Source organism: Mauremys mutica, chromosome 18, assembly GCF_020497125.1.
Source record: "Mauremys mutica isolate MM-2020 ecotype Southern chromosome 18, ASM2049712v1, whole genome shotgun sequence".
NCBI lineage: Eukaryota > Metazoa > Chordata > Testudines > Geoemydidae > Mauremys > Mauremys mutica.
In genome coordinates this window covers 24317378-24343193 of record NC_059089.1, presented here as the reverse complement: position 1 = coordinate 24343193, position 25816 = coordinate 24317378, and the positions used below count along the sequence as shown (strand labels likewise).

General features: G+C 39.8%; 1 protein-coding gene across 2 annotated transcripts in view; it reads left to right on the top strand.

Moving 5' to 3' along the window:
- Nucleotides 1-8077: 8077 nt before the first annotated feature.
- C5 (complement C5) overlaps nucleotides 8078-25816 on the top strand; it is a 50706-nt gene continuing 32967 nt past the window's right edge. For both annotated transcript variants that reach the window (XM_044992495.1, XM_044992496.1), the window contains exons 1-15: nucleotides 8078-8202; nucleotides 9187-9379; nucleotides 10489-10651; nucleotides 11319-11389; nucleotides 12380-12471; nucleotides 14919-15001; nucleotides 15217-15307; nucleotides 15969-16074; nucleotides 18777-18903; nucleotides 19257-19372; nucleotides 19579-19779; nucleotides 20991-21194; nucleotides 22380-22589; nucleotides 24384-24533; nucleotides 25501-25630. In XM_044992495.1, coding sequence (XP_044848430.1) covers nucleotides 8123-8202; nucleotides 9187-9379; nucleotides 10489-10651; nucleotides 11319-11389; nucleotides 12380-12471; nucleotides 14919-15001; nucleotides 15217-15307; nucleotides 15969-16074; nucleotides 18777-18903; nucleotides 19257-19372; nucleotides 19579-19779; nucleotides 20991-21194; nucleotides 22380-22589; nucleotides 24384-24533; nucleotides 25501-25630 — 2017 coding nt within the window. In that variant the 5' untranslated portion in view covers nucleotides 8078-8122. The remainder of the gene's footprint in view (nucleotides 8203-9186; nucleotides 9380-10488; nucleotides 10652-11318; nucleotides 11390-12379; nucleotides 12472-14918; nucleotides 15002-15216; nucleotides 15308-15968; nucleotides 16075-18776; nucleotides 18904-19256; nucleotides 19373-19578; nucleotides 19780-20990; nucleotides 21195-22379; nucleotides 22590-24383; nucleotides 24534-25500; nucleotides 25631-25816) is intronic.

The following is a 25816-nucleotide window of genomic DNA, read 5'->3' as shown; positions in this document are numbered from 1 at the left end:
CTGAGCTGCCTGTATCCAGATTGCCCCACACAGAACCTTCTCGACCCACACTTGGGTCCCCCACACTAAGCCCCTCCACGTCTTGGAGCATGTCTTGCCGAGCCTGCCTGCCTACAGCTGGTGCACCTGGCACAGAGGGGCAGGGCCCTGGGGTGTTTCTGGGGAATGCCGGGTCCTTGTGCTACATCAGGGTTGGGTGCAGTCTCACCACTGAGTCCATGTCCTGGAGGGTGGGAGCTGCACAGTGATCTCCCACCTCTGTGCAGCCAGTGGCCTTTGCTCCCCAATGCTATGCTGGAGCATCCACATTTATTTGACAAAATTTGCAGAATGTTGCAGAATTTTAAAATACTGTGCACACAATTTTTACTTTTTTGGCGCAGAATGCGCTCAGGAGTAATCTTGTATTCTTTGCCTTCTAGTTTCTGAGACTCTAGGGTACACTTAGTTTATGTTTTCAAGATTTTCTCTGCAACAATGGAGGCAAGAAACTTTTCTCCAAATGCTTGCAGAATTCATTGCAGAATTGTGGGACCATTGAGCCTGACTTTTAGAGGTGACAAGCATCCACAACTCTCTGCTGAAGTCAATGGGAAATTCAAGTGCTCAGCACCTTGGAAATTAGGCCTTGAGGGTCAAATCCTACTCACCTTACTTGCATGAGTGCTCTTAGTGAAGTAAATCAGTGGCATTAGTTATGGGAGTAGGGTGAGGGCAGGTTTTGGCTTTAAAAAGGGAAATGTCTTTGAATTGTTTTACCAGAATAATTCATAACAGTTGTCTAGCTGACAACGTGAAGTGATTTTAAATTGTTGCTTTCTGTAATAAGTAATTTTTCCCATACTTACATTTGTTACATTTGAGTATAGCATTGTGAAGTTGGAGGTGGATGCTTTTTATAGTGTGGGTGATTTGAAATAGCACCTTGAAATATGCAACATAATTCATCATGAGAAAAATGAAGCACTTTCTCTAGTCTCCAAGTTAACCAAAATGAAGGAAGTGTACCTCAGATGAGTGAGATTTTATAAGTATTTGTACTTTATCAGTACCCTGTCATCTCCAGCTATTTGGATAAAAAACTGTTTTATTCCCATGACTTTGAAAATTACTTTAGAAAAGCAAGCAACCAAGGATGTATTCTGCAATTTATGGAGTTCTGCACCTCTGTCCTGAAGTCACTGAGGCTGTGCGTGCAAGGTTCTACCTGTGCAGAGCAAATTGCAGTATCTGACCCTAAATTGCTACCTTGTTTATAGCAGTATTTAAAATAATCTACATAACTCTTTTGCATTGGTTTCAAAATCAGATAGGCTTGTGTTTGATTCAGTTTACAGCAAGCATTGGTACAAAATCAGAAAAAAAAATTAGGGGAAAGGAGTATTGTTAGATTTTACCTTAGATTTAAAAACAGTTACTTGTAATACTTAAATCTTCCAAGACAGACCTGTAAAATTTTGTTCATCAATGTTTTTTGTTGTTTGCTTATCTACCCATGGAAGTTTATTGTATGGACCATCATAGCTTGATTTTCTTAATATAAGTAATATGAGCTTTATTTTTGTATAATAAATGAAAACAACATAACTTCTAAATATTATCTCCAGTTAATGGTTACCTCCCAAGAGCATTATTAGAGTTACTCTTGTTGTGGCAAATGTAGCATGTTATACTTTTTATAATTTCGTGTTCTACTGATCAGCGATACCTATTGTAAACACCTTTTCCCGTAAATACTGGCTACAGTATTTGTTTAAACTTGCAAAATCTTGCACAACTTTTATCTAGTTTGACTATTTTATAAGACTTGTTTGCTCAAGTATTGCACACAGATGGACTGGCAAGTAAAGGTTCTGTCTTCACCACAACTATTGCGGAATTATTAACTATGGTTTGTAACCTGTCCTTTAAATCAGCTTCTGTACCCAATGACTGGAAGATTGCTAATGTAACGCCAATATTTAAAAAGGGCTCTAGAGGTGATTCCGGCAATTACAGACCAGTAAGTCTAACATCAGTACCGAGCAAAAAATTGTCAGACACATAGAAGAATGTAGCTTGTTGGGCAAAAGTCAACATGGTTTCTGTAAAGGGAAATCATGTCTTACTAATCTATTAGAGTTCTCTGAAGAGGTCAACAAACAGGTGGACAAGGGGGATGCAGTGGACATAGTGTACTTAGATTTCCAGAAAGCCTTTGACAAGGTCCCTCACCAAAGGCTCTTATGTAAATTAAGTTGTCATAGGATAAGAGGGAAGATCCTTTCATGGACTGAGAACTGGTTAAAAGACAGGGAACAAAGGGTAGGAATAAATAGTAAATTTTCAGAATGGAGAGGGGTAACTAGTGGTGTTCCCCCAAGGTCAGTCCTAGGACCAATCCTATTCAACTTATTCGTAAATGATCTGGAGAAAGGGGTAAAGAGTGAGGTGGCAAAGTTAGCAGATGATACTAAACTGCTCAAGATAGTTAAGACCAAAGCAGACTGTGAAGAACTTCAAAAAGATCTCACAAAACTAAGTGATTGGGCAACAAAATGGCAAATGAAATTTAATGTGGATAAATGTAAAGTAATGCACTTTGGAAAAAATAACCCCAACTATACATACAATATGATGGGGGGGCTAATTTAGCTACAACTAATTAGGAAAGAGATCTTGTAGTCATCATGGATAGTTCTCTGAAGACGTCCACGCAGTGTGCAGTGGCAGTCAAAAAAGCAAACAAGATGTTAGGAATCATTAAAAAGGGGATAGAGAATAAGACGGAGAATTGCCCTTATACAAATCCGTGGTACGCCCACATCTTGAATACTGCATACAGATGTGGTCTCATCTCAAAAAAGATATACTGGCATTAGAAAGAGTTCAGAAAAGGGCAACTAAAATGATTAAGGGTTTGGAACGGGTCCCATAGGAGAAGAGATTAAAGAGGCTAGGACTTTTCAGCTTGGAAAAGAGGAGACTAAGGGGGGATATGATAGAGGTATATACAATCATGAGTGGTGTTGAGAAAGTCAATAAGGAAAAGTTATTTACTTGTTGCCATAATATAAGAACTAGAGGCCACCAAATGAAATGAATGAGCAGCAGGTTTAAAACAAAAGGAAGTTCTTCACACAGCTCACAATCAACCTATGGAACGCCTTACCTGAGGAAGTTGTGAAGGCTAGGACTATAACAAGGTTTAAAAGAGGACTGGATAAATCCATGGAGGTTAAGTCCATTAATGGCTGTTAGCCAGGATGGGTAAGGAATGGTGTCCCTAGCCTCTGTTTGTCATAGGGTGGAGATGGATGGCAGGAGAGAGATCACTTGATCATTACCTGTTAGGTTCACTCCCTCTGGGGCTCCTGGCATTGGCCTCTGTCGGGCTGGGTGGACCTTTGGTCTGGCCCAGTATGGCCTTTCTTATGTTCTTAACCATTTAGAATAAGTATCTTTCTCCCTCATGCTTAGTTTAGAAACTTTAGATGTATGTCACCTTTAGAACTTAGATTTATAGACGTTAAGGCCAGAAGGGACCATCATGATTGTCTAGTCTGACCTCCGGCACATTGCAGGCCACAGAACCCTGCCCACCCATTCTTAGACCCATAATCTCTGGCCATGGGCAGTGGATGGAGCCCCATTCTGGGGAGGCTAGTCACCAGCTCTGCCCCTTCTGCCCACGGCCAGAGCCACAAGCCCTCCCCCGCCCCAGAGGAACCCAGCCGGGCTGGCCAAAGCCCTGGGCCAAGCCTCCCCCTGCCTGGAGGAGCCTGGGGCTGGCTGCAGCCGTTCCATGCCTTCCCTCCCCTCCTCCCCAGACCCAACCCTCCCACTGCCCAGGGGAAAAGTGTCTGTAGAAGATGCTTTTTGATATGCCCCATTCAGGTTCTGGGGCGACTGAGGAGGTGGTATGTGCCTCTTCCACTGCCCTGCAATCTGCATGGGGCATAATAAAGTAAAAACTTCGCTGCCAAACCCTGCAACCAGGGGTGCCGCAGCAGCACTGGGGGAGTCAGAGCCTCCCCTGTGCTATTATACCCACCGACCATGCCTCTGGCTGAGTTACTGAAGTCCTCTAATCATGATTTAAAGACTTCATGTTACAGAGAATCCACCATTTACACTAGTTTAAACCTGCAAGTGACCCACGCTGCAGAGGAAGGCAAACCCCCCCAGGGTCTCTGCCAATCTGACCTGGGGGAAATCTCTTTCCCAACCCCAAATATGGCAGTCAGTTAGACCTGAGCATTTTGGCAAGACCCAACAGCCAGATACCTGGGAAAGAATGCTCGGTAATAACTCAGTACTCTCCCATCTAGAGTCCTATCACTGGCCGGTGAGGATATTTCTAACTTTGCAAATAACAACTGTATTTTGCCTTTTGTACTTGGAAATTTGGTAAAATGTCTAGGGTGGAATCAAGACAGAGTGATTATTAGAAATTAAAATGGAATGGTATTGCTTATTCATAAAATGTGTTATTACTGAATTAAACTGTATGTTGACCACATCCCTGGTACTAGTATTTTATGTCATCTACAAGTCTACAATAGCTTCTGCAGATGCCTTCCGTTTCATAACAATGTATCTCTGTTTTCCTAGATTTCCCTGTTGATCACCCAATCTTGGAGGGGCGTGAGGGGCAGGTGGATGATTTTTGAGTGACCTGCCAGCCTCGTTACAGAAATCATAACTGGTTAAAATAGCTACCAGCCTGGATACACAGCTGCAAGCTGTATCAATGTTTATGGGATATTAATGATGAGCAGCAAAGCCACGGGTCAAATTTATGATTTTATAGTAAGTATGAGCAAGGGTGGGGGAGTGCATGTGTTGTGCTAGGAGACATGTTTTGATTTGTGCAAGTGGCGAATGAGATTGTGTACTGCGGTGAGGGATTATTGTGTGTGCTGGTCCTGCTGTGGGTGGTTGTGTTGATTTGCATGTATGGAGTTGTTCTGAGAGATTTGTGGTGTTCTGGCAGGGGATCGTGATGGGAGATTTGTATTGTTTTGTGAAGCTGATGAAGGAGGGGTATGTGCTTTGGTGAGTGGCTATGTGTTTTGGGTTTATTCTGTGTGATAGCAGTGGTATTGTGTGGGTAGTTGTGTTGACTTGTGCCTGCAGGGTTGTGCTGTGGGATTTTATGTTGAGTTGTATGGGTGGCAAATTGACTTTTGAAGAACCATGCAGTTGGGCAAGTAAATCATCCTCTATACAGGCTCCTTATATCATGAACTCATTACAACCAATGAAATTGTTGAATGTAAATTAGCTGTAGAGTAAGGGTGATGATTGGTTGAGTTACCTTTAATATCACAATGGTCTGGGACTGTTGGCATAGATACATGCCTTACTGTTTTTATTATATATATATAGATTGTTGGAATACTTAGTTTTTAAGGGTCTTTTATCTATCCAATGTAGGGTGACCAGATAGAAAGTGTGAAAAATTGGGACAGGGTAGGGGCTAATAAGCGCCTATATAAGAAAAAGCCCCAAATATCGGGGACTGTCCCTATAAAATCAGGACAACTGGTCACCCTAACCCTGAGACTTCTGTGCAGTGATGGGGGAGGCATCTCTCTGAAACTATTTATTGTTGTCCCACAATTCTTGCAGCTTGACATACTGAATAGGAAACATGAAAGACACCAGGGCCTCACAAAATGCTGGGAGTGAGACAATACTTCAGTGGGGTGGTCCAGCATAATTTAGGGCCTAAACACCTGGTGAGCTCATACATAATGGGTTGAAAGATACAGTCAAAGAACTTCTCATGCCCACAGCAGTGCTTGATAGAACTTTATGAAGAAAAAGGATATACCTATCTGATATACCATTGGGTATTCTTCTAGATTTGTAGAAATTCCATTACACGCACAAGTCATAGAAAAGTTTAAAAGAGATATTTTCTTGTTTTGGTTTTTCTAGAAGCAACTGCATTTCTCCCCTTGTGGTCCAGCAAGGCTCCCAGCTATCACATCTCTTGGGCAGAGACATGCATCTTTTTCCCTCCCCACCGCGTTTTTTCCAGGCTGCACAGCTCACGGCCAACACTGTGATATCCCCAGCAAGACAGAGTGCCTAAACATGTCAGCATCTCTCATATGCTCTCTCTTTGACGAAGTGGGTATTCACCCACGAAAGCTCATGCTCCAATACATTTGTTAGTCTATAAGGTGCCACAGAACTCTTTGCCGCTTTTACAGATCCAGACTAACATGGCTACCCCTCTGATACTTTTTAAACTGGTGACTCAGCTGAATCATTAATTTGTTGATATATATTTATTTTTTGGTAAAGATTGATCCTTTATAAGGACAAAAGGGGGATGTGAGGACATAGTTGCGACTTCCTCTCTTTCCCCTGGGTGCTCGACCCCCCCTCCCCGACCCTGGCCCCACCCCCACTCCACCCCTTCCATGAGGCCCTGCCCCCAGTCCAACTCCTTCCCCAAGTCTCCGCCCCCTCCCTGCCCCTATTCCAACTCCTTCCCCAAATCCCGCCCTGGCCCTGCCTCCTCCCCATAGCACACCACGTTCCCGTTCTTCCCCCCACCCGAGCGCAGCAGTTGGGTGGGAAGTGCTGGGAGGTAGGCGGAGGAGTGGGGACGTGGTGCACTGAGGGGAGGGAGGAACAGGAAGTGGGGCGGAGGAGTAGGGGAGCTTGGCCCCAGAGCACCCACAGAGTCGGTGCCTGTGTGTGAGGATGTATGCACTGTTCTTTACATTTGGAGGAGGCGGCTGGGGAAGGGTCTGGACTAGTGGTGGGCAGCCTGCAGCCCATCAGGATAATCTGATTGCGGGCCGTGAGACATTTTGCTGACGTTGACCGTCTGCAGGCACGGCCTCCTGGAGCTCCCATTGGCCAGGAACGTTGAACCGTGGCCACTGGGAGCTGCAGGGGGCCATGCCTGCGGACAATCAACATCAGCAAAATGTCTCGCAGCCTGCAATCAGATTACCCTGATGGACCACATGCAGGCCGCAGGTTGTCTACCACTGGTCTAGGCAGAAGCTCTGCAGTGAAATTGATAGAGACAGAGTAGCTTGATTGATAGTGCTATTTCCTTTATCCTAATAAAGTTCATTGCTCAATGTAAGGAACTCTTTCTGTAAATCTTCTTCATTGTGTGGTACATCATTCATTTGGTTGTTATATTTTTGGAAAGATCAGCAGAATAAGACAATTGACAGTGTTCATATACTGTGGCAATCAAAAGTAGCTATTGGTAATAAATTACTAGAGCTGTGCAGGAACCAGATGTTTTGTTCTGTGGGATACTCTATGTTTTCCAAATTTGTGTTCATTCCAAATTGGAACAGAATGTAAAATTTCAAAATTTCCCAAGAAATGAAATTTAAAAAAAATGGTTTCAGGTTAATTGAAACATTTTTGTTCTGATTTTGACTTTTTTTTATAATATAAAATACATTTCTAAACCAAATGTCATTTTTAAATATAAAAATCAAAACCAGGGCCGGCTCCAGACCCCAGCGCACCAAGCGCGTGCTTGGGGCGGCATGCCACGGGGGGCGCTCTGCCTGTTGCCGGGAGGGCGGCAGGCGGCTCCGGTGGACCTCCCGCAGACGTGCCTGCGGAGGGTCCGCTGGTCCTGCGGCTCCGGTGGACCTCCCGCAGGCGTGCCTGCGGAGGGTCCACTGGTCCCGCGGCTTCGGTGGAGCATCCGCAGGCATGCCTGCGGGAGGTCCACCAGAGCCGCAGGACCAGCGGATCCTCCACAGGCACGCCTACAGGAGGTCCACCGGAGCCGCGGGACCGGCAACCGCCAGAGCGGCCCCCGTGGCGTGCCGCCGTGCTTGGGGTGGCGAAATTCCTAGAGCCGCCCCTGATCAAAACAATCCATTCTGAAAATGTTGATATCCATGGAATTGTGCACAGATCAAAAGCAGAATGAAGTCCTAAATTAGGGGGTTTAGTTGTGCTGATGTTCTTCAAAGCCATAGGATAGAGAGGGAGGAAATAGTATTTAGTAAAGTACTGTAGCATTTTCAGAGATCTGATGTTAATGATTAATCTTTAGATAAATACAGATAACACAAACATACTTGAGTGAAGCAGAAGCCAAATACCCTTTCACCAAAGTTTCACTAGTGTCTTTGGTTTCATGCTTGTGCCAATCATGAATACTTTAAGCTTCATTTGTATTTTGGCTTTTTGTGGAAGAAGTTTGAGTCAGGAGCAAACGTAAGTAAAACACGTTGTGTTTACTGGAAATACTGCTTGATGATGGTAGCCTTGATGATGGTTTTGATATTTAAAACAAAGGAGATGATCTACTGCACATGCATAGATTAATTGTTCAACAAACTTCAGAAGTATTCTCAATAAACTGCCTTACTGTGCTCCTTACATACACTGAATGCTGTATGTGCTGCTCTGGAATGATAGCCATTCCAATTTAAAAAGAACTATATGAATATAGGTACCGATTCTGCAAACATTTATGTACACGTTCAAGTATAGTTTCGTTGATTTCAACAGGAGTACTCAAAATATTAAAGTTAATCATGTGTGTAAGTTTTCACAGGATAGGATTGGGGTTTGTTTGAGGGTTTTTTGCACCTATTATTTTACCAGGTTACTTTAAATATCACAATATATATTGACTTGAAACAAAGAGAGTTCTAATCGGAATAGTTTTGTCTGACACCTATACCATCTACTTTTTCAAAAGCGCTTGAAGGAACCTCTATCACAAAAAATAATTTGCATTTTAAAAAAATGTTTATCAGGAGATCAGCCTTTCAAACATTGTTCCTGTCTATAATTTATAAAATCTACTGCAATTACCAGATCTTCTGATGACAAGGATTAGGCTTTGTTTGATACAGGGGTGAACTTTAGAATTGTGTCAGGGGTTTCTTTTTAGAAAGAACTAGCTGTATGCTGCGTTATAAGCATACTGAACTTCCCACAACCAGGCACGTACTGAAGGAAATGATAACTCTTCGTAAATGTGGATCTCTTGTTGAATCCCTATTTTGTAATTTTTTTTTTTACTATCCAGGAGACATTTTTAATAGAAAATGTCAGTATAAATAGAAGTAGATCAAATCTGTAGCCTGTCAGCTTTGACTGTATACCTTTAAGTTAATTTTAAATTAAAATAATAAGTACAAAAGAAACTGACAGTTCCATTGTCTGTGTTTTTTTTTTTAAATTTTATAGATATGTTATTACAGCACCAAAGATCTTTCGTGTTTTAGCATCTGAGAAAGTGGTAATTCAAGCTTTTGGATATGAGACTGCATTTCCTGTCAGCATCTCTATTAAAAGTTTTCCAGATAAGCATACTACTTATGCTTCTGGCCACGCTCAGTTATCTCCAGCCAACAAATTCCAAGACTCTGTAACCTTAACAGTATGTATTCAAAACAGTTCTTGTTTTCTCTTACGCTTGCATTTGACTGTAAAAAATAGGTTGGATTGACTCCACTATGATGAGTATCCAGTTTCTTTAATTGTGAAGAGAAAGGGCCTGATTCTCCAGTCTGCTACACCCGTTTTGTGCAAGTGTAATTCTTTTGAAATCCTCAGCTATGAAAGTATAAAACTGGTATAATAGAGTGGAGAATAAGGTGCCAAAAATAAAAAAAAGTATGAATATAAATTTTGTTCTTTCAAAGTGATATTTTTCTGTAGTGTTTTCACACCCTTTCTTCCACTGGTGCAACTGTGCACAAAGAGATAAAAAAAATAAGCAAGAAAAAAGGTTTGTTCAAGTTTTAATATAAAAATAATTTGTTTTAGTATAGGAATCATTGTTCCAAAAGAATATTGCTCTATTGCTTTAATTATCTTTAATGCCTATGGTCATCTCTCTCAATTGTCTAATTACCATGTTGATGATCACATCAGTTATCCAAACATGTTCTTTGTTTCCATGGACCAGACAGACATGTTGTGTTCTATATTTTTTATTGAACTAATGATATTAGAGATGCTAAAGCATCCAACTAACTAAGCCTTTAAAAAGAAAAAAAAGGAAAAGTTAAATAAGGGAGAAACAATGGATATGGACAAGTTTGATTAATTGTGTGCTCAATCTAAGAAAACATGCTGACTAGTTTAGGGGTGAAATTAAGGCCCTGTTGAAGTCAGTGGCAAAGCTCCCATTAATTTTGATGGGGCCATAATTTCACCCTTGGAGTGAAATGGAATTTGAATGAGTTATACAGTAACTGTATGTTGGTCCCTCTAGTCACGTATTTTACCTCTGGAAAGGCCAGTAAATGGTGCCTCAGAAGAAGGTGAACCCCAGTGTAATGCTCATGACCATTTATACATTGTGTACATGGAGAAGAAATTCCTTCATGATGCTGGTGTTGAACGTATTTAGTAAATAATTAACAACAGAATGCTAATTATCATTCAGATATTCTATTCAACAAAAAATGCATGGGAAAGTCATAGTTTGATTATTTTAATATTTACCAATATTTATTTGTCTCTCCCCACAATCCCTCGCAGATTCAACCAAAAGATTTGCCAACATCAGCAAGTTCAGTCCTGTATGTGTATCTGGAAGCTAGTTCTTCACATTTTACAAGAGAGAAAAAAATGCCAGTTACCTATAAAAATGGATTTCTCTTTATTCAGACGGACAAACCCATTTATACTCCTGATCAATCAGGTACAGTAATGCCTGTTTTTTCTGTTTGGCTTAAAGCTTTAAAGTTAGTCTATGTTGCCAAGGAATTAGGATTTAAATTTACTTTAAACGATAAAACACATTGCTGGATTTTCACCAATTGCTTACTATCTAAGCAGACAGTATATATGAACATCAAAATAATAATTTGCAGTGTGTTAGCACTTTATAAACTAATTATTTCTTGCAAAATTCCTTCCTTCAGTCCTGCTCTCCACCTTACACCATGAAGTGTTTAACACATGAGTAAACTGAGGCACATAGGACAAGAGAGAGATCTTTGCTGAAAATATGTTAAAAAATATTATTGAAGAAATACTTCATTGAAAAAATGAATTGGATTACTATCTTTGTTGAGACTGACTTTATAGCAGTCTCCTCCCACAGAAAAATGGAATGGTGGGATCATGGAAGTTAAAGAATTTATTATGGATTTTAATGATTTAATCTGAAGCAGTTGTTAGTGCAAAATCTGTCTATTTATGTTGATAGCATGAATAAATGGCTCAATGTATTTTTGTAGTGTGGGTTTCAGATATGCAACAAATCAAGAATATCCTTTTAATACTAAAGATTTTTAGGAATAAATATGTATAGAAGTTTAAGGTTATTTGAACTTTTTAAAATTTGTTATAAATAATTCTTACAGTGAAAGTCAGGGTTTATTCTTTGAATGAAGAACTGAAGCCAGCCCGAAGAGAAACTGTCTTAACTTTTGTGGTGAGTCTGTTGCAATTTAATTTAATACTGGCATTTTGGAGACCATAAAGAGACTATAGTTCAATATTAAACCACTCTGCTGTAGTATGGAAAATGATTGATCTCCACATATTTTAGAAAATTAACAGTGCTTGTCAGTGAACTGCTATTGCAATTTAATAACCTTTTGGAAGTCCTAAAAGTGACTTGGCACAGTTGAGCAGAGCTCAGCACAGTAGCCTCAGTGGAAAAAACTGATTTACCACTTATCTCTAAGGAAAGGATTTGTGGGAGAGCTTTCATTGCATATAAGTTGTTTTTTGGTGTTGCCATTTCTTTCCTTTCAAATGCAAAGGAATCAATAGTCTCAATATTTGCTTTAGTGTCATTACCACAGTAATATAATAGTGATAATATTGAGCATCGTGTGATAACTATATTTTAAATTAATTTAATTATTGGAGCCCCAGTCAGATGTTTTGCCAGAGTTTCAAATTCTGGTGAGTTAGTCATTCCCAAAAAAGCAGCAAAGAGTCTTGTGGCACCTTCACAGTTTACTGCTGTTTTAACTCCTGTATCACACATTTCATGAGAGGATTCAATTTCAAAGTTAGGGCATGATCCTGAAAACTTTTAAGCACATGATTAACTTCATGCCTGGGAGCAGTCCAATTAATATTAGTGAGATTACCTTTGTGTGTAAAATTATTCGTATGCATTTGTTTTTTGGAATTAGGTCTTAATTTTGTGTAGTTAAAATCTCAATGCATCAAACTGAGGAGTTCTACATGTTGGTGGAAGAGTCTATAAAATTAAGATGCAGTTTCAGCATATGAATTGTTTCAGAAAAAGGTTTGTTTTCTGTTCTGTGAAATGGACAAAATCCAAAGAAAAAATGATCCTGATCATGCTCCCACTGAAGTCACTAAAGACTAACTCTCCTCTAAATGTGCCACATGAGCATGTGATATTCAACTGTCTGTAACTTTTTTTTTCTGTTTTGATCTAAAGGATCCAGAAGGAGTAAAAGTGGATATTATAGAAGAGGAAGACTTTACTGGAATTTTATCTTTTCCTGACTTCAAGATTCCTTCTAATCCTAAGTAGACTTATGTTTGTTTTAAACATTCCTTGTTAATGCCATTTCTCAAAGACTTTGAAACTGCATTTTACTGATATGGGGGTACTTGAGTTACATGGAACTGGAAATTTCTAATCATTATTATTATTACTGTTATTATTTATTATTTGTATTATTGTAGTGCCCAGGAGCCTGAAACATGGATCCCCTCTGTGCTAGGTTCTGTACAGACACAGAACATAAAGACACTCTTTGCCCACAAGTGTTTACAATCTATGTATAAGACAAGAGACCACAGATGGCTACACACAGAAGTACAAGGAAATAATGAGACAATATTGTCTAAACAGACAATACAGACTGTGTGGGAGAATGGCTGTAACATAAGCAGAGTGAATATGATGGCAGCAAATGTCATGTTAGTTCTGCAGCGGGTGTTTTCAGGGGCGGGTGAATTTACTTAGGAGGGGGATCTGCTAAATGGGAAGGGAAGGAGGAGGAGTTCTTGGTATTGTGTATATCAGCCATGCTATAAGGGCAATAATAGCCATGCCCTCTCTTCCTATCAATCAGATTAGAAAGCAACATTAACAGTAGCTGTATAAGAGGCTTACTTTCTGGTCTTTCTGATATATATGGAAAATGCCACAGTGGAAACAGGGAGTAGGGAGAAGTGACAGATGAAGATACTGATGGATAAAGCTGCAATTATAGCACAATGATAGGCCTGTCATGGTCCAGTGCCTGAGAAAATTTAAAAAAACTATAGACTTCTCTCCACTCCAAGTCAGGCAGGAGGTCAAAGACTCAATGATTTTCAGAAGGAAGAACTTTTAGATATACTCAAACACTAGTGCTAGTTATAGTTTGAAAGTAGGTGTATGAACATTTAAACAGGGAATTTGTTGTTGTTTTTTCTCTATGTAATCTGTGTGAGTGTAGTAGGGATAGAAAGATATTATGTGGCAAGAACAGATATATTTTTGCAGTAATAAAATCCAAAATATATGCCACCTCATTTTCCTTGAATCCTGTAGGGGGTGCTGCAAGTACACTGGGTGGACAAAGTGGTACTCATGGAGATTTAGAGCAGAGTATTTTAACCAATTTTCTTTCCACTAGAAAAAGTGAACAGTATTTTCGGTCATTTTAAAAACCTGATTTCACATCCCTGTCAGGTCTTGGGTTTCTCATAACACTAGCCTTACATCATTTGGATTGGGTAACATAAACCCCAGTGATTTCAGGCACTGATTTTATGTACAATAGAACCTCAGAGTTACAAACACCAGAGTTACAAACTGACCAGTCAACCACACTCCTCGTTTGGAACTGGAAGTATGCAATCAGTTAGCAGCAGAGACCAAAAAAAAAAAAAAGGCAAATATTGTACAGTGCTGTGTTAAACGTAAACTACAAAAAAATAAAGGGAAAGATTTAAAAAAAAGATTTGGCAAGGTAAGGAAACTGTTTCTGTGCTTGTTTCATTTAAATTGAGGGTTAAAGCTATGTTAAGTCAATGTGCAGTTGTAAACTTTTGAAAGAACAACCATAATGTTTTGTTCAGAGTTATGAACATTTCAGAGTTACGAACAGTCTCCATTTCTGATGTGTTCATAACTGAGGTTCTACGGTACTCATTATTATTAATTATTTGTTTGTATTGTGTTAGTGCCTGTGAACCCAGACACGTACCAGACCCAGCTGGAGTTCTACAAGTCCCCTTTGGAGGATTTACTTGATCAGATAACGTGTTAAAAATACATCTTTTCCTAACACACTTAACCAAAAACTGACAGCTTGCAGTTTAAGATGCAGTCTGTCTGCAAGAGCTGTTTATTAGTAGATCGACACACAGACTTTGTCATTATAAGGAAAAAAGGTGTATTTTTAACATCTCAACCAGCTACCATGTTATAACTACAACTTGCCTTATCCACATTAGCATTTTAACATGTGTTAACAATACACATTTTCCTGGTGTAGACATGGATACAGTTTAACACATGCGCTTTGGTCCAGCCCTAACCCCAAATGTTTGTTTCAGGATAAAGTGCAAGCATCTGGGGAGTGTCTAAACTAGGCATTACAAATATTACAACTACCTCAAGTTAATTAGCAATCAGTCAACTCTAAATAAAAAATCTAGTTTAGATAAATCTTAAGGCTGTGGAAAGATGTACCTTTAACCCATCTTAAAGTAACGTATGGTAACTAACCCTTGTTACAACTTTACTGAAGACAAGACAGTTGTAGTACATGGGTTAAAAAGGAACCTAGTCAAGGTTTGCCTTCATGACTAGGATAGGAACATATGTGCAGCTTTGTGCTGGCTTTTCTCTCACAAAAAACACTCAAAACTGTAGATTATTTATTGAAGCAGTCTCCAAATTAGAATTATTAACATAAAAACTATATTATTGGATGAAAAAATTAATTTTCATCTTTAAAATGTCATATTTTTTATAGGTATGGTGTCTGGAAGATTGAAGCCAAGTACAAAAAGAGTTTCACAACTTCTGCTGTTGCAAAATTTGAAGTAAAAGAATATGGTAATATAGGATTGTTCCTGGGTTTTTCAATTCTGAATATTAAGTAAGAAAGTAATAGCCTTATTTTTCAATCCCTTTAAGTATGCAATTAAAATCTTTTTAAACATACATTTGATTCGTTGGACCATTGTCAATGACATCTTTTCATGTTGATATTGCTTAATATTTAAAATGACATTTCAGTTGTTATATTTAACTTTCTGCTTAATTTTCAGCAATGCCAAGTTTTTTCATCTCCATAGAACCAGAAAAGAACATAATTAGTTCTGAGAAATTTGAGACATTCAGGATTACTATTAAAGCTAGGTAAGGAGATTTGGTCTTGATTTTAATTTTTTTTGGGGGGGTCTTTTCTTCACTTCAGTGGAAAGAATCCGCCAGTCTCTAAGGATATGTCTACACTTCGGCAGGGAGCATGCTGCCCAGCCTGAGTAGATAATGTGCTACCTCTGTTCAATCTAATCCACTAAAAATAGCAGCATGAATGTTGCAGCTGGGGCTAGCCACCTGAGTACAAGCTTGCCTGACCTGCTGGATCGATATTTATGTGGCAAGCCCATGCTGCAGTGTCCACACTGCTATTTTTAGTTCACTAGCTTGAGCAGAACTAGAGCATGTCTGTCTACCCAGGCTGAGAGGTATGGCCCCAGCTGCAGGCTAGATGTACCTGAAAGGTCCTTCCATCTTTTTCCCTTTGACTGCCTTCTCCTCAAAAAGTCATATCACTGAAGTCCTTTCTGCAATGGAATAGGAATGGCTGCACTTTCCTTCAATACTTATCAACAGTGATTTGTATGTTGGTCAGAACGGTTTGACAGAGATACATACAAGAACATCTCTTTCCCATGCCACCTGTTGTTCAGAGCCTGACTGCTTATTAAAAATAAGTGCATATGATATTTTATGTTCAGTTTTTCTGCGTCCATTGCAATAACAACTTTAAAGGAGTATTTTTATTGTTCGCAAGGTATTTTTATAATAAGAAGGTCACCAGGGCAGATGTTTATATGCGTTTTGGAATAATTGAAGGAACTGAAAAAAAGATGATGAAAAGAGCAATGTACGTAACTGAGGTAAGAAAAAGCTAAGCCATTTTTATTGAGTTCAAGCCTGATATAGCTTCCATTGAAGTCTTTCCATGGAATTGAATGGGAGTGGGAGCAGGCCACTGCAGGCCAATGCAGTGGTTTGCACTCTCAGTTATTTAAAGTCAATACATCCATTAGGGATGTAAAAGTTTAACTGGTTAACCAATAAGCACATTCTTATCGGTTTTGGTTAACGATTAAACTTTGCTGCCCCCCACATCTGGAGTCCCAGCAGCCAGGCCCCTGGGTGTGGTCCAGACAGTAGCCGGGACCCTGGGCGTGGGGAGGCAGCAGAGACCTGGGCCATGCTGGTGGCCGGGACTCTGGGAGGCAGCTGCCGGGGCCAGGACTCCAGGCACAGGGAGGCAGCAGAGACCTGGGCCAGGATGACGGGCGCAAGCAGCAGCGGAGCCCCGCATAAAACGGGATGCTGCAGCACCCTCCTTCCCCTAGTTCCCCGCCTATGTGAACTCCTTAATGGTTAACCGCTTAGCCAATAGAATTTTAATAGATTAGATGGTTACTATTTTTAAACCCTATTTACATCCCTACATCCATTAACACCCCTGTTATCAGAGGCATAAAACTTCACCTTGGACTGAAACTTAGAGGATGATGTCTCAGACAGACAGAAAGCAGTTTCAGTTTGGCTCAATTGGCCATTTAAGTAAATAATGTGTGACTATAAGTTTCCATGAAATAATATTTACACTGATGATTAAAAAGCAAATGAAGGAAATCCAATACAGAATTAATTGTAATAATATTAATTTTTTAACAAGACCTTGGCTAAATTTGGAGTTGTCTTTCTCCTCTCAGGTTAGTCTAGCTTTTTGGCTCAGTCATTCAGTCGTGACAGAAATCAGTCTCTCCTTTTGAGTGAATGATGATGCTCCCTCTGCATAGATTCATAGATTCCAAGGCCAAGATCATCTAGTCTTACCTCCTGTGAAACACAGGCCATAGAACTTCCCCCAAATAATTTCTAGAACAGATATTTTAGAAAAATATCCAGACATGATTTAATAAATTATTGGTGATGGAGAATCCACCATGACCTTTGGGTAAGTTTTTTTCCAATGATTAATTACTTTCACTGTTAAAAATGTACATCTTACGTCCAATCTAGATTTGTCTATATTTGACTTCCAGCCAGTGGATTATGTTCTACCTTTCTCTGCTAGATTGAAGAGCCCTACTGTAATCCAGTAATCTCTTAACCTTCTCTTTGTTAAGCTAAATACACTGAGCTCTTTGAGGCATGTTTTCTAATCCTTTAATTATTCTCGTCACTCTTTTCTGAACCATTTCCAATTTATTAACTTCCTTCTTGAATTGTGGGCAACAGAACTGGACACAGTTCCATAATTGTCTCACCAGTGCCAAATACAGAGGTAAAATAACTTCTCTATTCCTACTCGAGACAGGGGCTCCAGAACTGGGGGAAGGGAGGCAAAGGGGCCATGCCCCGCCCCTCACACTTTTAAAAATGGGAGGGACATGCCTTCCCTCTTTTTAACATGGACATAGTAGTCTTGGGCAGGCACAGCGCAGCCGTGGCAGCAATGGCTGCTCTTTGCGACGGGAGAGCTGATAAGATGATCAGCTCCCCTGCCATGAAGTGCAGCCCCTGGTAGTGGCACCAGCCTTTCCGAAGTGGGGGCTGAGGTGGGCCCTGCCCTCTGCCCCTCCTCTTTCCTCTGAGGCCCCGCTGGAAGCCAAAGACAGGCCATAGTAAAAGCTGTCCAGGGAGCCCGGGCTGCTGTGGGGAGCCCCGGATCCTTCATCTGCCCTGGGTGGCATGACCCGGGGGTTGGGTACATGTGGTGGGGGCTGCTCTTGGGCACCCTGGTCCCTTGCCCAGGGAAGGTGGAGGGTCTGCAGTTTCCCACAGCAGCCTGGGCCTAGAGTGCCACTTGCCCTCCTCTTTTGCCCACTTGATTCTAAATAGGTTATAACCATTGATTTTAACATTCCAGTCATGCAAATCATCTCACCAGGTTTCAGTAATACCAACTAGATTCAATTTATGCTTAAAAATGAGCAATTCCAATTCCTCTTGTTTGTTCCCAGGCTCCTGTCATTGGTATATGGGCAATTCAAAAATTTCTTCTCTTGATGTTCTTTGGTTCCTTGATTAATTTTGTTCTCAATCTTGATTTTGTGCTGAGTGCTCATGTCTTACCTTTCCCTTTTGTTATTAATTTAACCTCCTCCTGACTACTCCAGCCAGCCTATCACTGGGAAGATTGGTCTTCCTTCTATGGAGGTGGAGGCTATCCAAGCTATACCGCCCCGTCTCCTCACAGAAGGTGGACCAATGTTCCACAAAACCAGAGCCCTCCACTTACTTAGCTCTTGGAGCACTTCCAGAATCATCTGCCTTCTTTCTTCCTTTGCTCATGGGACAGGAAGGATCTCAGAGAAGATTGCTTGGATATGTAGTGCTCTTAGTTCTTGCTGGCTTCAAGGACACAATTTGGAACATCTACTATCGCTTGGTTAATTTTCAGGGAAGCAACTCTGTTCTCCTTTTGTTAGAATTTCTTATCCTTGGTCTCTGCTATAAATAGATTTTGTGCATGTGCACATCTGAGACAGACGCTGTAAACCATGTCTTTGGAGATTATTTTTGAACTATGCACAGCAGCATAATTTGTTTATCTTTATTTTTGTTTTATTGCCAGATAGTTGATGGAGTTGCAGAGGTCGATTTTAATAGTAAAAATGCAGTTAAGGAAATAGGCTACCAAAGCCTAGAAGAGTTAGATGGGTCATACCTGTATATTGCTGTAACAGTGTTGGAATCTACAGGTAGGGTTTTGGTTTTTTAGTCCCTCATTTGAACATACTTATGTGAAAATCTGAATAAAATACAAAGTTTAGGCATGGTTCCTGGCTGAAGATCTTCTTTTGTGTTCAGAAATCTCCTTTACGAAAAGGATACGAGAAGGATGACTTAACATCACCAGCACAATTTTACATGTTTTTTTAAAAGCTTTTAAGGTTTTTATTCACTTAATTTCATATTGATAAAAGCTTGATCCTTGAGTGCAAAGACTCCTCAGGCCCACAAATGGTGTGGGTTGCCATGAAATAGGACTTTTGAGGGAGAAAATGGGATCCCTGGAAGACACTTCTCAAAAGAAAAATGTTTTTTTTGTTAGGTGGACTTAGCGAAGAAAGTGAATTTGCTGGAGTCAGATATGCGCTATCTCCCTACAAATTGAACTTGGTTGCTACGCCTCTATTTGTGAAGCCCGGTCTTCCATTCTTCATCAAGGTTAGTTAACATAAACAATATGGTTGTATGCTATAACATATAATGTTTTTTTAATGCATGTTACTTGAGATCTGCCTGACCATTTACTCTCTTGAAGTACTGTGACAGGTGGACAAACTGTTTCTGCCGAGGTACTCATGCTTATGCTCACATTTGAAGAATTTTATAGCATTTTTATAGCAAAGTTTCTCTGTTCTAATGATCAGGTTCAGGTAAAGGATACATTGGACCAGCCTGTGGGGAACCTCCCTGTAATTCTCAGTGCAAATGTATTTGATGAGCAAATGGAGTCAACTACGTTGGTACAAGAAGGCTCAGATGCTGGGACAAGAAAAACAAGCATGAATGATGGAACTGCTTTATTTGTGGTTAATATTCCATCTGCTAGCAAAGCACTGGAATTTCAAGTGAGTTAAATTCTTCTCACTCCTGTATTTCTTTCACAGTATGTACTCTCCGACTGTTTACTTTGGCCAGTCTGCAATACAGATGGGAACTTTTTACACACAAAACCAGTAGATTAGAAAAATTGACAATTTTATAATCTAACAGGGGTATTGTGACAAATATTCAATACTACCGAATAAGACTGCTTTAGAGGAAAGTTACTTGTATATTAAACTGTTTTGAAACTAATCCCTTGCTGACAACAGTGAGGAAAAGAGGAAATGAAGACAAAACAAATCCAAATACAGATATAGGTGTGTATCCTAATTAGTTGTAATAGACTTTTAAAATTAAAATTAAAAAATCCAAATGAATTGCTTAACAATAAAAATCCTCAAAGTGCTTTTTCCCATTTTGGAGGCATCTGATCAAAATGACAGTAGCTTTCAATATGTTGTTGACCTTTTTCCTCTCTACTTATATGTATACATATATAAATCTTTACTGTTGGTTTTTTTTTTTTTTTACTTATTTGGATTTGACAGTTTTTTATAAAAGAAAATATGAAATGGTTGAAATTGATTTGTCTATATATTAAAGATGATCACCTAATTCAAAAGGTTCAGTTCATATAAACACCCAAAACTTCAGATACTGGTTATCCAAATAAACATTAACCAATTTATCTCGGCCTAGAAATTACCCAAAGCAGGCTTTCTCATAGAATTTCCCTTTGTTCATTGTTCATTGACCATCTCAAACAGAGGGACAAAATAGTGTCTCATGGTATTTTGGGATTTCAGCATCTGTCTGAAACCAGAATGTGCAGAGTTAAATTTCAGACAAAAGCTTGAGTTGGCTGTCATTTTTATCAGAACCACTTAATCCATCCTGTATACATATTATATTACATTTTAATTTTAATATTTATTTAATAGGAGGAAGTATAATTTCATAAGTAAAGAATGCATTTGGGAGTCAGCATGCCTGACTTCTGATCCTTCCTTTATCATTGACTTGAGAGCTGTGAGTGCTTAGTTCTCTTGAAATCAGGCCATGAGCCTCTTTTGGACTCTGTTTACCTATTGACAAAGTGACTTTAATAATTCCTGATTCACAGGTTTACTTGATTAATTACGAAGGGTTTTCAGATGCTGGATAAAAGGCATTGTACAAAACTTCAGAGTGTTTTTGGTATTAAATCTTCTTATGCACTTTATATCATGTTTAGCTAAAAACTGCAGATGGAAGTCTATCAGAAGAAAATCAGGCAACTGGAAACTATGAAGCAAAAGCATACTCATCGCTCAGCAAAAGCTATCTGTACATTGACTGGGCTTCAAACTATAAACTACTACATGTAGGGGATTATTTGAGCATTAACGTGTATCCACATAGCCACTATATTCATAAAATACATCGCTACAGCTATTTGGTAAGTAACAGATGTATTTTCACATTAAAACATTGTTTTGTAATTTAGTACAAGGTGCCAGATCAACAACACTAGAGAGATCAAAGTCCTATATTTAGCTGTAGAACAGGTTTTGCTCAGACAGCAACACACATTTCCCCCATTGCTCCTGTATTAATTTTGACATGGAGAGAACTTTTAAAAATGAGAGGAAAAATCAGTCTGCATTTGTATCAGCATTGTGTTAATTGCTTGTCAGCAGCCTCAAGTACTTGTTAAGTCCCTTGTGAAGTCAGTGTCCCACAGAACTCCAACATTTCAAAGAATGGCACCACTAGACAAGAATTGCAGCAGTGGTCAGTAGCAAAGGGCTTGTAGACTTGATTTTTTGACAGTTTCCTGATTGAAGACCCTCATTCAGCAAACACTAAGAGAGACATGCTTACTTTTCCTGGAAGTCATACACTCATGTAGGGAAATTGTTCATGATCCTAGGACCAAGAATCTTCTGAGGAGCGCTGTGTGTGTATGTGTATGGTTGATTAGAGCAAGATTATGGGCACTCATCAATACAGCATTTGCAGTGCATATCCACTTCTGTTTGGGAATGGGGAGTTATGTCCTTTTCCTTGCACTGGTCTAAATTTGGTCCGTTGAATAGGGGAAGATAAACTTTCCCATGCTGCCAACAAAAACTTGACATATTAGACTCCTAATTTTTTTCAGTTACACTATTACATTGTATCTAAGGGCTTACAGGATGGTGTATGTATGGTATAAAAAATGCTACTTTCAGTTGTATTACAATCTGTTCATATTAAAACAAACAATACTATTTCAATTGACACAACTCTCTTTTACATTAATTTAAGACAGTCTACGTTAAACATCTCAAATGCTTGATTCTTAGTATTCTCTGAATTCAAGATAAAGATGCCAGATTTACATGCTGTTGTGAGGCTTAATTAATGTTTACAAAGTGGTTTGAGTTCATGTAAAAATCAATACAAAAGGGCAAAAGTATTTCTACAAGTAAAATTTAACTTTTTTAATTTCCTTTTTGTTGTTGTTCACCAGTTAAGATACACAAATAGTATATTATCTACAAACTTTCTCTTTGCCAAAGTGACTTTCTAGGGAGTCAGGAACACTTGCTGGGACTAGTTACTTTCTTTTTGTTTTCTTTCCCCCGCCCTCATCTTATAGATATTATCCAAAGGGAAAATAGTAAGTTTTGGAACTCAGGAGAGGATTGTGAGCTCAGATTATGAAAATCTAAGCTTTCAGCTAACACAAGAAATGGTTCCTTCAGCCCGTCTCCTTGTCTACTACATTGTCACTGGAGAGGAAACTGCAGAACTAGTAGCTGATTCAGTTTGGCTGAATATAGAACAGAAGTGTGGCAATAGCCTCCAGGTGAGTGTATGTGTCTGTGTATTAAAAGTTCCATAAATATTCTCGAGTTAAGCGACGCATTTGTTTTATCATCAAAATTCTACTCTCAGAGCGGCACAGATTCTCTGATGTTTTCCCAAACATTAAAGTGTCAGCCTTAAAATCTCTTAATTTTTTTAAAGTAACTGTGACCGGAGTCCCAGGGGAGTTGCACTGAGGTTACTCAATTCAGGCAAACTGCAAAGAATGGGGCAGACAATCTCCAAAGCTAGAGGATATTCCTATACTTAGATTTACCAAACCAGCACAAAACAGCTTCTATAATACCTCACTGATAAGCCAACAGCACAGTTCCCTTAAAGTAACCCAGCCTTAGGCCTCCACCCAGACACCCAAGTCAAATATGATGAGGATTACTGAAAATCTAATTCATCATATAAATTCTATCAATCCCAAAGGATTAGAGACATTACTTCCCCGGGCTAATGAATATTCCAGATCTTACCCAAATACATGCTTAGAGCCAATCCTTATTAACTAAACTAAAATTTATTAAAAAAGAAAAGAGAGTATTGGTTAAAAGAGCAGTATGCATAATGACATGAGTATAGTTCTGAGATCAGATTCATAGTAGAGATGGTGAGCTTTGTAGTTGCAAAGAGTTCTTTCAGAATTAGTCCATAGGTTATAGTCCAATGTTTATATTCAGGGCAGAGGTGAAAGTAAGCCGGTGCGGTCTGGTACGGTGTACCGGCAAGAGCCAGTACGCCGTGCTGGACCACACCGGCTTCAGCGGCCGGGATTAAAAGGGCTCTGGGCTCCCCGCAGCGGCGGGAAGCTCCAAGCCCTTTAAATCCCGTCCACAGCTTCGGCGGCCGGGCTAGGGCCGGGATTTAAAGGGCTCGGAGCTCCCCGCAGTGGCAGGAGCTCCGGGTCCTTTAAATCCTGGTCCCAGCCCGGCAAGGCTTGGGGCTCCCCGCAGCCATGGGAGCCCGAGCCCTTTAAATCCCAGTTGGAGCTGTGGTGGAGATGTAAAGGGCCTGGAGCCCTGGGCCCTTTAATTTGCCCGTGAGCCCCAGGGGCTCCCAGCCACCTCTGCTGATGGGAGCCCCGGGTCCAGAAAAGGGTGGCATTTGTTGGCTTGCCAATTACAGAACCAGTTTCTCCTCCCTTGGTTTTCACACCTCAACTGCTAGAACAGGGCCTCATCCTCCCTGATTGATCTAACCTCGTTATCTCTAGCTTGCTTCTTGCTTGCTTATATATACCTGCCCCTGGAAATTTCCACTACTTGCATCCGAAGAAGTGGGTATTCACCCACGAAAGCTCATGCTGCAAAACGTCTGTTAGTCTATAAGGTGCCACAGGATTCTTTGCTGCTTAAGCATCAGTAGTAATTAGCTACAGGGATTAATATAAGGCAATTGCCAGTTTTCCACCATTTGTAGGTGATTTGCTAGACATTTCAAAGAAAGATGAATACAGTGATATTACTGTATTTATAGTTAATTTAAATCTTAAGATTTCCTTTTGATCTCTGAATTAACAGAATACAGCATAGACAGGGACTGTTTGGTTACATTGTTAACCTCTAACAAGATATAAGTACAAACATACAATTAGTATCACCTCTAATTTCTAATATAGGTTTGCATTTCAAAGTTCTAGCCTATCTGACATGGAATGGCCCTAATTACCATTTACATACTTTTCTAACACGTCTCTAAAGGTTGAATTTGGGTCATTATTCCTGCAGGATGCTTAACCCTTTCTGGCCATCCGTCTCAGTAACCCATATTTGTTTTCCTTTTATAGGTTCAGTTATTATCAAAACAAGACTCTCATAAGCCTGGCACGGTTATATCAATTAACATGAAAACCCAGTTCAGTTCTTTTGTTGCTTTGTCATCTATCGACAAGGCAATATATGGAATCACAGAAACAAGAAAGAGGTCTATGGAAAGAGTTAAGTAATAGTCACAAAATATAGTGGTAGTTTAAAAGTTTGTGTTGTGTTGCATGCATTCAGAAGTCTTGGTGATGGGATTTACAGCCTTTCACCTCTAGGTTACTAGTTCAAATCCAGCTGAGGTCAATAGTAATCACAAATAGTTGTCTTTCAGTTATTGTTTGCCCTATGGAAATGAGTTGTGGGGCTTAGCCCAGTTCCAGTCATCAAAAAATCCACAGTGATTGGCTCTGTTTTTGGAGAGCTCCGTGATTGAACAGACATGGAGACTGAACTCCCCTCCTCAGTCCTAGTAGTGATTCCTGCAGGCCAGGTTTTTAAGGCACGCTGCTAGAGTAGTAATGTGGGAGCTCATATTTCTGTTGCGTGTAATGTTCTTGTTCAGTAGATAACCTAGGATTTCTGTTTTCACAGATTTATGTAGAATTCACTTCACCTGCAGCTGAAAGAATGCCACCTCGGCAGTCAAGTGTAGCTGCTGTTTAACATTTTACAACAGCACTACACAACAGTTTAGTACAAGAAAAGAAAAATAACAATGTATTTTTGTGTGACAAGGTGGGTCAGGTAATATTTTTTATAGGATCAAATTCTGTTGGTGAAAGAGACAAGCTTACACAGAGCTCATCTTCAGATCTGGGAATCTTACTCAGAGTGTCACAGCTAAATACAATATGAGTAAGATTCCCAGACTTGAAGAAGAGCTCTGTGTAAGCTTGAAAGCTTTTCTCTCTCACCAACAGAAATCAGTCCAATAAAAGATATTATCTCACCCACCTTGTCTCTCTAATATCCTGGGATTGACATGACTATAACAACACTGAACACAGTCTATTTCTGTGTCAGACTTGTCTCATTTTACTGGCTAAATGACTTGTTAATCCTCACAGATCCATAATGCTCCCTTCAGTCATATAATATATTTCACATTGAAATGAGCTCCTGGCTTACTTTTTTCAACAGGTAATGTTAGATTTGGAAAAGAGTGATCTTGGATGTGGTGCTGGAGGAGGGCAGAACAATGTTGATGTGTTCCGATCAGCTGGGCTTACATTTCTAACCAATGCTAATGCAGATGACTCTAAAGTAACAGGTACTTATCCTTTACACATGAGAATTCAAATCTGTTTTTCTACAAGTAGCATAGCTCACATTTATTATGTTGGAGCTTAATTATACAATGAGGAAGAATAATGTTGGAATCATTGTCTCATAAATACACATGCACTAAGGATTGTAATTATGGTAAAAAGATACATACCTTAGATTCTAGGGCCTA